We start from the raw sequence: 12,145 nt of genomic DNA, 5'->3' as shown, positions 1-12,145 counted from the left end.
TGAGTTCTCAAAGAAGGAGCAAATCCTACTGTCTGCCAAACTAATAGCATTATATGTATTTTAATGCAAACCCTCCAGTAAGGTATAAATTAATATTGCTTTTTTACAGCAGGAAACTGAGGTTCAAGATTAAATAACTTTTCCAAAGTCATGGTGTCAGTCAAATATCTGAGCTAGGGTTGGAACTCACGTCTGCATGGATCCATTATGGACACCTGCTTTCTGTTACATTTCTTATGTTTTATTAAATTTACTACCTTGCCTTTATAACTTTACTCTCTAACCTTGGTAATCCATCCCTTCTCAATTAATTTCTGAATTTGTACTTTCCTTCTGTTTATGTCATTATCTCTGAGTGAAATGCTTTCCCCTCAATACAATACCTAATTCAGCATCCCAACTTTCTAAACAAACTCTGTTCAAAACTCTTCCTATACCCTCTAAGAAATCAATAAGTAACTCTGCATCACTTACTTCAATGTTTTTTAGCAGACACTCCTTAATATTCAACTGTGTTAATGTTTATTACATGTTTCTGTATAGGTTCTCCATTTTAGTTTGCAAGTATATCTGCCCCACTACAGTAGTTTACAGACACCTTGAGGACAATAGCCATTTCTAGTATTTACTGTTTTTTTTTTTTTTTCCTTTTTTTTGAGACGGAGTCTTGCTCTGTCGCCCAGGCTGGAGTGCAGTGGCATGATCTCCGCTCACTGCAAGCTCCGCCTCCTGGGTTCATGCCATTCTCCTGACTCAGCCTCCCGAGTAGCTGGGACTACAGGCGCCCGCCACCACGCCCAGCTAATTTTTTTGTATTTTTAGTAGAGACGGGGTTTCACCATGTTAGCCAGGATGGTCGCGATCTCCTGACCTCGTGATCCACCCATCTCGGCCTCCCAAAGTGCTGGGATTACAGGTGTGAGCCACCGCACCCAGCCTAGTATTTACTTTTTATTCCTCTATTATACCCAGGTACAACTCCCTTTTTTCAGGCACAGAGTGGATGAACAGTGTGGTTTATAAGTAAGAGATGAATACACACACACACATATTTAAAAAGCATATATTTATATTTTTTCTAAATACACAAAATATCTTTAGTAAAGGTCTAACAAGCAGTAAACCAACAAAAGAATAAACAAAACAAAGAATAGAACCAAAGAGCTATATGAATTAAAAAGCAGGCAGTCTCTAAATAAGGACTGATACATACAGTCATTAAATATGAGGAAGAATGTTACTAAACAAATTAGTCTAGATTCAAATGTTAATGCCTTTTTCAAAGTTTATAGACATAATTAAAGACTGAAACAATTAAGAACTTTTTTTTGTCTTTATTCTACAGTAAATCAAGCTACAGCCTATTCTACCTAACTTTAGGCAGTGTCTTTTATGAAATTTTTTTCAGAATAACTGTACGAACAAAAGAGCCCAGGTTATTAGTGCCATTAAAATGTGTGTACTGCATAAAAACAACTAAACATTTTCCATGGCTCTACATGACACATGTGTTCAAGGTTGGTACAAGCATTTACAATTCACACCATATGTGGTGTTCACCTTTTATCTTGTGTCTTGCTCACCAATGACATTTTATTTACTCGTACTTGTTCAGTAATAAATCTGTACCCAGGAAAGACAACATACGTATGAAATCTATACACTGAAGTTAGCCAAAAGTGAGCATGTGTTTTCTGCTTTAATTTACTTTAATGCAAAAACAGAAATGATTGTTTCTTAAAGTATGTATTTTAGGAGAAGATGTTTCAAATGAAAAAGAACACCATAATTGCATCAATATGAGAAATAGTGAATATTCTATCTATCTTCTTGGTGTTTTCAATCTTTTAGAAGTGCTGCTGCAAAAAAAGAATCTTGTTTAAAGTTTGTCATCTTGTATTGCATAAAAAACTGACACAGCTGTTACATACTATCTATTAACATCACTCACATAAACACTGATTCAAATGATTCTTCTTCATTTTAATCAGACTACCAACAACTCTTGTCAAGGCAGTCTTCTCAGGTGTATTTTACCACAGAAACAATCTCAAAATGATGTGTAAGGCAAGTAAACACACTACCTTAAGAAGACAAGGATTAGGAAAATAAAGTTAAACATTAATTCTTGTTTAAAAAATATCTAACATCAGAAACCACCTTACCGCAGTGTAGACTTGCTAAAATGTACAGTTCTCACAACATTCACTAACACTGTGGACTCTGACTTTTCCACAAAGAAACCATAAAATGGACACTGAAATGTCAAATTAGATGTCATCAAGAGAGCAATACTTCAGTTTTAGTTGCTTCTTCCTACTATATTTAAGCCAATACAATTTAAGACATAATCTATTATCCAAGTACTTATGACACAGTATGCACATTACTTTTACTTACCAAGTCATATATCTGGTTTGCCAACTGAACCTTCTCATCTGCATCTTCCAAAGCTTTATAGTAGTCCTGAATGAAAACATTTTCATTTCAAAAATAAATTAATCCTTTAAAAATATTCATATGCAGGACATATAAGTGTATTTTCACTATCATACCTTGTTATCACAGTCATCCTACCTTAGTAATAAAAAACCTATTAGAGGCCAGGAGCGGTGGCTCACGCCTGTAATCCCAACACTTTGGGAGGCCAAGGAGGACGGATGACTTGAGGTCAAGAATTCAAGACCAGCCTGGCCAACATGGCAAAACCCCATCGTTACTAAAAATACAAAAATTAGCCGGGCATGGTGGTGGGCGCCTGTAATCCCAGCTACTCGGGAGGCTGAGGCACAAGAATTGCTTGAACCCAGGAGTCGGAGGCTGCAGTGAGCTAAGATTGAGCCACTGCACTCTGGCCTGGACAACAGAGCCAGACAGGCCAGGCGCGGTGGCTCAAGCCTGTAATCCCAGCACTTTGGGAGGCCGAGATGGGTGGATCACGAGGTCAGGAGATCGAGACCATCCTGGTCTACACGGTGAAACCCCGTCTCTACAAAAAAATACAAAAAACTAGCCGGGCAAGATGGCGGGCGCCTGTAGTCCCAGCTACTCGGGAGGCTGAGGCAGGAGAATGGCGTAAACCCGGGAGGCGGAGCTTGCAGTGAGCCGAGATCGCGCCACTGCACTCCAGCCTGGGCGACACAGCGAGACTCCGTCTCAAAAAAACAAAACAAAACAAAACAAAACAAAAACCTGTTAGAAATAGGGTGGGATGGAAAAGAGTTAGAAATTATGCACAACGGCCAAGAGTAAAAGGGAGATGTTCAGAATTTCCAGAAAGGATATAATTAAAAGCAAATGCCATAGTAAGTCTAGAAAAAGTTATATGAGTTAATGAACAGTATTTAAAATAAAAAGTTAACTAAAATTGATCTAACTTGCAGAGTACATTTGAATTCCATTAAAAAAAAATGTGTTAAAGTTCAGCTATTGAAAGGATTCTGATCTGCATTTCCCTATTTTCCAGTTGTTCTATAACTCCTACTTTAAAATAGGTATATATTTATACAACTCAATCTATATTTTAAATTTTGCCTCAACTCTTTTTTTTTAAAAAAAAAAGAGGGGGAAAGAAGATGATACTATGAATTTCCATGGGGTACTAGACTTCTCAAGGTATATTCAAGGTGCACTCCACCAAAAATTTATTAGGTTAAAGAGATGATTAGTGACTTTGGGATGTGGATATATCATGTCTATACTCACAAATACATGTCCCTCCAGGTTTCTTCCAAGCCAGGACCACTTCTGTTATAGAGTATTGGTTTTTTTTCCCCAACAGAAATAATCTTCCCTCCATGTGGTAGAATAAATAACAACATTACTACTCAATTTGTAGTTTCCAAATTTCTTTCTTAATTGATCCCTTTTTATTTATTTATTTATTTATTTTTTTTTTGAGACAGAGTCTCACTCTGTCACTCTGTTGCCCAGGCTGTAGTGCAGTGGCGCGATCTAGGCTCACTGCAACCTCCACCTCCCGGGTTCAAGTGATTTTCCTGCCTCAGTCTCTCGAGTAGCTGGGATTACAGGCGCCTATCACCACGCCCGGCTAATTTTTGTATTTTTAGTAAAGACAGGGTTTCACCAGGTTGGCTAAGTTGGTCTCGAACTCCTGACTTTAGGTTATCCACTCGCCTCAGCTTCCCAAAGTGCTAGGATTATGGGTATGAGGCATCACGTCCGGCCTCTTAGTTGATCCTTGAACAATTCTATGAACACTGGCTTTAGGAAGGCATTATTACTCAGAAATATCAAGATTTAATGTCACACAGCTAAATAGCAGAGTCATGACCAAACTCAAGTCTTTCAAGTTGTTCTTCAAATGTATCCATCCCTGAATGAACTCGATCATATTTGTAAAGCAAACTTTGAGATGTGAGTGTATACTCACTCAATTCTGGAAGAGAGCTATAACCACTATAAAACTAACAAAACCTCAAAGAATTCTGTTTCTGGACCAATTCATGTGCAACTTTGGAGTTTTTAACTAAAAGGCTTTCTTAAGTTCCTTCTAACTTTTAAGATTTTGTTCTTCTGTGGGTCCACTAATTTAGGTACCTAGCAATATATAAAATATTCTTCAAGGTCTGCTGATGTTTATTTATGCTAGTTTGTGGTCAAAACTGGAATACAGTACTCCCTCTCTGGAAATGACTCACCTTTAATTATACGCAACTAGAATAAAACAAATAGAAAAAAATGTAACTTTTAAATGGTCTGTCACTTTCTAATAGTCACTAATTATTGAAACAATATTTTTAATTACCAAAATGTTTTAATGACTAAAAATCGCTATCTGAAGCTCTAAACCACACTAAACTATTTACATTCTATAAGAGTCATTGATAATATTCCCTTATTTTGATATCCAGACCACTATTTAATGTTGAAATATCTTTTTCAGAGGGTCCCAGTATTTCTTGATAAATGATCCAAAGTGTCGCACATACTTTTTTGATGGATGCCATTTGTTCTTCTCTCCATTCAGGTTTATTTTTCTTTGCGTTCATAAAGAATTCACTGACTCTTTGTTCTAGTTGATCCATTGCATCTATGACATAATAAAAAAATCATATTACATGACCAAATTCATATACTAAATATACATGGTTTGATTTAGGGAGGGAAAAAAACTGACAATATACACTCTTTCACTTCGCCAGTAACTTAAATATGTTATGCTTCGATTATGTAAATATATAAAGCCTCAATTACCTTCCTTTAAAAACTTACAATTTTCCTTATTGACAGATTATTTTTGTTTTTGTTATTTCAAAATTTTTTCCAATAGCCAAAGTAGAGTCAACAAAGTACATGGGCTCTATCCTATAATTTTTCAGCAATACAGCCTTGGGGTCAAAAGCTCTAAATAGGTATTAATCAGACAAATGTACCAAAACACAATGAAAACACCATTAGATAATCCTCACATTTCTTTTAACAAGAAAACGTGATAAAAATATTTGGTATATGGCATTAAACATCTCATCATGTCATATCCCAACTGAAAGTAGTAGGTATAATCATTTAAACGTTAATTCTAGGTAAGTATTCCTCAAATTACGTGCCAAGACTAATCATCTCATTGGATGTCTGCTTAAAAAAAGGAAAAATTAATGAAAAGGATTCTGTTGTTATGTACGTTGAGAAAAATCTTTTCATAGCATACTTCCTTTGGAGATTTTCAGTCCACAATAGCCTTTTAAAGACTCTGTGAAGTACTATGGTTAATTTTTAGTATCTTCCTTTGTTTAAATAAGCATTTCTGAATTTATTTGGCACACTATTCTGTTAATCCATATCTATTAACTTCAGAAAATTCGTTACTGTAAAGAAATGCACGTTTAAAAACCCTGTAATACGTATACTGTAAGCCCAAATTATAAGAGAATTTAAAATTTTAAATAATAAAATATAAAAAAAAATTTAAAGTAAGTTACCCTTTATTTAATGCCTAATTTGTATCAGATACTATAAATTCTAATCCATCTGTAATATTTTAAATCCTTAGATGATTCTCTTTTTATAGACAATGAAAGCCCCACACAAGTGGTAATACAGTCAGAGTCAATGAGTAAATTAGTAAAGCCCTAAAACAAACTCAGATCTGACATCCATGTCTATGCTCAGTCCTGCAGAAAATACTTCTTCAGCAAATCTTTAGCATTTCGACTACACTAAAATTAAAATGAATTTGTGAGACAGCTGGAGAACCACACACACAATTCATACTTCATACCACAATCCATTTAACAGAAGGTGGCTTCCATGCCACCAGTTTTTATTATGTGCCACCTGAAACTTACTGGAAAAATATACTCATAAACAAAGAGTATAGAAGTGGGTGTGTGGTCATGGGCAGAGAAGACGGGCCAGTGAAAAGGACAGGTTCTTAGCTGCAGCAAGTGGTCCCTAAGCCACCTATTTATAGTCCTTGCTCTACGAAAGAGCAAAGTTAATTTGGGGAAAAAGTCACAGAGACTACCAAGCTATCACTGAAAGAAAAATAAATGTTCACTAACTGCTAAAATTTTTAGTACAACACATAAGAAACTTTACAGTGAAATCTAATTTCTGTCACTCATTTTAACCAAGAAAATGACGATTCTGTTACAATTTAAAATGTATCTTATAATGTGTAACTAAGTTTTCAAAATTTGACATTCGCCAGGGTCTCTAAAGAGCTATATATAACCTGTGCTTCTATGCTCTCCACTCTTGAAAAACTGAATAGGATGAACTTTAAAAATAAGTATAAACGCTGAAATCTAAGTTCGATACGAAAAGGCTCAAGAAAACATCTCAACATTTATTATGCTGACGTGCATTGAAACATAGGTAACCATCTCAATGACGGTAGAGAAATAATTTTTGCACGATCCCACATTCTAGAAAGGAATACACGTGTCCCAGTGCCGCCTCCTCTTGCAAAAGCCAGAAAAAAGTAGCATGGGAGGGAAGGAAAGGGCGAGATTCAGGGCTGCCAGTTCTTTCTGACAACTCCTTATGCACTAGCGGAGTGAGCTAGAGGACAGTGAAAGAGCATTAGGCGCTAGCAGTGATGAAAATTAAGTCTGGCACTGAACGCGCGCAGCCAACAGGAGTAGCAGACGCGCCGACTTACTCTGCACCTGCAGGTCCATCTCGCGCATTTCCGTGAAGCGGTCCCGCAGATCCATAGGAAGCTGCTCAATCACTGTCAAAGGGAGAGTCCGTCAGAGGGGCGGGGCCAACGGCGAAATACGCGCTTACGTCACTGCGCGCGTGCGTCAGGGGGGTCGAGGGGGCCGGCAGCCCACAACGAGGCTGCCAGTTACCGTGAGAAAGAAACATCCCCCGCCGCCCCCTCCCTCCCGCCATCGCTGCCCGTCCACTCGCGCTCTTGCCCTCCCGCAGGTCCCACCGGCGGCCGCCGCCAGCGCCGCGCACTCACTTTCCAGATAGTCTTCTAGGTACAACATCGCGGCCCTTAGAGCTGAGGGAACAAAGGGGTCCAGGGGTTTATTTGTGTCACTCGCTGTCGCCGGAGTTTTGTCCCTTCCAATATGGCGCCTCCGCTAGCAGCACCCGCTCGACTCCGGCAAAAAAAAAAAAAAAGAGAAAAAAAAAAAAACCACTTTGGCGCCTGACGGCGCTTGCCTCACTGCCGCCCGGAGTTGCTATTGGTTGGTTAAAGGAATGACGTAAGCCGGCCGGTGTTCGCCCCCGTGCCTTTGTGGGAAATGTAGTTTTCTTCCTCCTGAGCAAGGGTTGGCGCGCTGGCGGCTCCCGTCGTAGAAACTACCAATACCAGGCGCCATTGCAAACAGTGCGTAACAGAATCCGAAATGCGGTGCCTCTGTTTATTTGTTGATTTTTGCACAGAGAATGGCGGGAGTTGTGTGCGCCTGCATAACACAACTAGGAACAACTTTTCACCTGTTCTTTGCTGTGATTCCATGCCCCGGCGTTTGTGAGTCATGGGTTTCAAGAAGTGCCAGGCAAATAGCAAAGGTTCTAAACGCTAGAATAATCAGCAAAGTTCGGGGAATTTGGGTTACTTAAACTAGAACTCTCTGCTGGAATTTATCCTCATTATTCACTCCTAAAATATGAGAGAGACACCTGGTTGGCTTACATGTAATTTTAAAATAGTTTATACTGAGACTGTGGAGTGAATATGCATTTCCCAGATTAAAAGATGCAGAAATAGTGTCAATAGCCACTTACATATTGTAGTTTGCCGTCCGTCTAATCGTCATTGTAATGTAATTGATCTATACATACAATCTGCACCCACAAGTAATGGTAATAATAATCATCATCATCATAGTGAGCAGCCGTGAATTACGGATGGAGCCTTCATTTCGAATAGGCTGTAATAGCAGTAACTTTATGTTGAGTAAATAGTCCATATTCGAGGTTGGTTGTCTTGGGCGTTCTTTTTCTACTTTTTGATCTCTCCCAGCGAATGTTTTCCTGTGATATAGTTAGTACGCCCCTACTCAGTTTCTTTTTACATTGTTTTTATTAAAAACTCTTGCATTCAGTAAATACTAGGTATTGTTGTTTTCCTTTCTTCTTAACTCTTCGATTTTCTGGGGAAATTGTCATTAGTTCATAATTTATTTTTCATTTTCTATTTTTCAGATTGCAGTTGAAACTGTGTGTGTGTTCCCTGCTTTCCTTCTCCATTACGTACTCTTACTTGAGGTTTTCACTGATCTTAAGCAGGAAGCTTTCCTGTCGTGAATGATGAATCATGATGAATCTCAACGGAACCTTACTTCGATCTTAATAAGAATTAGAATTTTTTAGTTTCTAGTTAATTTTTTCATTATTTGCATCTAAAATCAAGTACTTTCAATCTTTTTCTCCCTTCTTTTCCTCCTTTCTTCCTTTCCTCTTTCCCATCCTTCCTTCTTCTGGTTGCTTTTAACATCTCTTTGATGTCTTTTTGCAGTTTTGCAGTGATCTAAGTCTAAATTTCTTCCTTATTCCCTTTTCTTTCCTTAAATTTTTTAAATTATGCTTAGGATTTGAGGGGATTCCCGAATTTCAGGATTGGTGTCCTGCAACAATTCTAGAAAATTTTCAACGATTGTCTTTTCAGTATTGCTTATTTCTCATTTTTTCCGTTAAGACTTTCTCTCTTTATTCTCTTATTTATCTTAATCTTTCTTTTGTATGTTTTATTTTGGAACTTTCAGAATTTTTCAGGTTTAGAAGTTCTATTTGGTTCTCTTTTCAAGCCGTTTTCTAATTTCTTATACAAATTATTTAGATTGTATCTTGTTTCTGTTAAACCTAATATTGAAAAATTTATGGGCCTTTTTGCGCTATTGCTTCAGAAATGGGCATTTTTGCTCATGGTGCCTGTTTCCTGTTGGATTGTGCATTTGGACTCTGAATTCCTGTTTCTGGGATTACAAGCATAAGGATTCTTTGAGGCTGGAGTTGAAATTGAGTTTTCCTGGAGAGCATTAGAATTTGCTTGTCAATTTGTTTGGAGACATCATAAACCCTAGGACGAGATTAAATTGTCCCCTTGAGGTTTATTGTGTTGCACAGATAGATTGAATTTGGGCCTCTATCCCAAATGAATTGTTACAGATTCTCAGAGGAGAATTTTTTTCTTTCTTTCTTTACTGGGCTCCAAGGCCAAGACAGATATGTTTCATTACTGGCCTATTTTGTGCGTGAGGCTTATATGTCATTTACCCTTACATGGAAACTATAGTCCATTGGGGCCCAAGATTTTTGTCTGCTATAAGACTCTTCCTTTTGAACTGATAGTTGGGTTTATCTTCTGACCCTGGCATGCTGCCAGCTATTAAAGCAAAAGCTCTAGGTATCCAGAACTTGACAGATAGTATCTGAACAAAAGCCTACTTTGGCTTGCATTTATTTCTGAGGATATTTTCATTTTCCTTCTTTTTCCCCTTTTATATTCCCTCTGAAAATTCCTTAATGTCCTACTAGTTCATCAGTGTGTTTTTTAAAATCTAGCACTTTTAGTTGTTTTCGCCAGGTGGCTCTATCAGAGTAGCTAAAATGGTATGCTATCATAAATAGAAGTCCATCATTTCACTGTAAACTGAGCTTCCTCAGGGAGTGTTCCATATTAAGGGAAATGAGATAATAAGTGGTTCTCAATTCAGTCAGTATAAATACACACTCCACAGAAACCAAAAATAAAACTTACGCATTGTATATTTTAGTTAATAAAATGTAACTCTTATTGTTGGAACATGTATCAGCTGAGCTGCAGAAATTATGTTTGCAAAGGCTTGTGATAACTTCTTACATCATTAGGTCATACAGTAGATACCATTTTCCAGTGGCTGCCTACTTAAAACGAATACTGCTTTTCTAGGGAGTGCCCCTCATATGAATTGACCATATCTGTATCAAAACTCATTAATTTATCAGAGATTGACGAAAGCTGCACCTATCAGATGCATGTTCTTGTGATTTGAAATTGGGAATGAAAAGACACAGAGACTGGCAACCTTACAGAAGTACAAGACAGTAAATACATGGCCCACAAACTCCTGCTGGTGAGAGCCCCCAGAGAAGATCTACTTTTTTCCTTGCCTTTCGCCCCTTTCTTTGTCAGTTTCTCTAACACTAGTTGTATAGCCTTGAGAAAGTAATTTTAACACTCTGTCCCTTTGTTTCCTGATCTGTTAATGGGAAAATAGAAACAGCAGAATCATAGGAGTGTGGATTGAAGTATTATCTATGCAAAACACTTATATTAATGCCATGTAAATGTTATGATTCAATAATCATCAACTGCTATTACCATCATTAATATCATATGTGTCCTCCTAAGTTATTCATATTGTAGATATTCCTTTTCGCTGCTCTTAGTTCTACCTTGTGCCCCTGCTTCTCTTGAGGCTGGACACCACCAGAACTCCAGGATTATCTCACCTACCGGTGTGATTCTGCCACTGTCATACTAAATATAAGGGAGAAAAGAAGCAAGGAAGGCTGTGCAAGACTACGGTAGTTGGCCAGGCGCGGTGGCTCACGCCTTTAATCTCGGCACTTTGGGAGGCCAAGGAGGTGCGGATCACAAGGTCAGATCGAGACCATCCTGCTAACATGGTGAAACCCTGTCTCTACTAAAAGTACAAAAAATTAGCCAGGCGTGGTGGCAGGTGCCTGTAGTCCCAACTACTCGGGAGGCAGAGGCAGGAGAATGGCGTGAACCAGGGAGGCGTAGCTTGCAGTGAGCAGAGATCGCACCACTGCACTGTAGCCTGGGCAACAGAGCCAGACTGTCTAAAAAAAAACAAAAACAAAAAAACAAAAAACACTGCAGTTAAGGCTACTAGGTAAATAAAAATAGATGGAATTAAAATTTAGGGAAAGGGTTCAAAAGTAGATACAGAATATGACTGTTTTGAGTCTAAGACAAGGGGAAATTTAAGTCCCTAACATAGCATGTTTCTCGAGGAACCCTTGCTTGAAGTCTTAATGTTCTAACACTTTCCTATCTTACAAAGAAAACTACCATCTTGAAACCTATTAAAACTTTGAAGTGAAAATTTTTAAACTTTACAGCAAGCAGTGCATCATCCCTGTGATGTGGGAAGAAAGAGTAAAATGCTATCATGACATAAACTTACTTTTACATCTTTGAAACTCATCGAGTCACTCACTGGATTGGTTATAAGCAGCATCAATAGGATGATATTCTTCCCTTTAAACACCTGTGGAAGTGTTTCGCCTTTCCCTCCTCCCCTAATACCTACTAAAGAAACCTCTTTATGAACGTTCTAATTTCCTGGGCTGGTTGCTAGGTGTTGGTAATGGAGAATCTGGAGTAAAAGAGGAGAGAGAGGAAGAAGGCAAGTGTCTAATGGGAGGATAGTTAAGGAGATTTTGCCAAGGGGACTGCTCTCTATGCATTCAGTGGATGGTAGAGGGATAATACTGAGATAGATGGTGGGTTACTGGATACAAAGCCATCACAAAACCATTCCTTCAAAACAAATAGAAATTCTGGAAAAAAAATGTTAGGATAACACTTAAAACCGAATGAAATCTCCAGGTACCAGAAATAAGAGTAAACTCAAAGTTGGTGTAGAGAATAAGAGTTTAAGCTGAAAGAACTTGAGAGTTTTTGGGCTTTAATTGTTGGGTTCTGACT

General features: G+C 38.1%; 1 protein-coding gene across 4 annotated transcripts in view; it reads right to left on the bottom strand.

Moving 5' to 3' along the window:
• LOC113224830 (inhibitor of growth protein 3) overlaps nt 1-7,613 on the bottom strand; it is a 30,478-nt gene extending 22,865 nt beyond the window's left edge. For 2 of the 4 annotated variants that reach the window (XR_003309442.1, XM_026454343.1), the window contains exons 1-4: nt 7,436-7,613; nt 7,127-7,198; nt 4,953-5,053; nt 2,401-2,466 (exon numbers count right to left, since the gene is read on the bottom strand). Coding sequence is in view for 3 of the 4 variants with exons in the window: in XM_026454343.1 (XP_026310128.1) it covers nt 2,401-2,466; nt 4,953-5,053; nt 7,127-7,198; nt 7,436-7,463 (267 nt within the window). In the remaining variant the exon portion in view is untranslated. Of the gene's footprint in view, nt 1-1,047; nt 1,860-2,400; nt 2,467-4,952; nt 5,054-7,126; nt 7,199-7,435 lie in introns of those variants that run through there. The other 2 variants (XM_026454344.1, XM_026454345.1) reach the window with 2 other exon arrangements.
• Nucleotides 7,614-12,145: the final 4,532 nt, after the last annotated feature.

This window comes from Piliocolobus tephrosceles, unplaced genomic scaffold, assembly GCF_002776525.5.
Source record: "Piliocolobus tephrosceles isolate RC106 unplaced genomic scaffold, ASM277652v3 unscaffolded_41, whole genome shotgun sequence".
Classification (NCBI taxonomy): domain Eukaryota; kingdom Metazoa; phylum Chordata; class Mammalia; order Primates; family Cercopithecidae; genus Piliocolobus; species Piliocolobus tephrosceles.
This window is presented reverse-complemented; position numbering and strand designations above follow the sequence as displayed.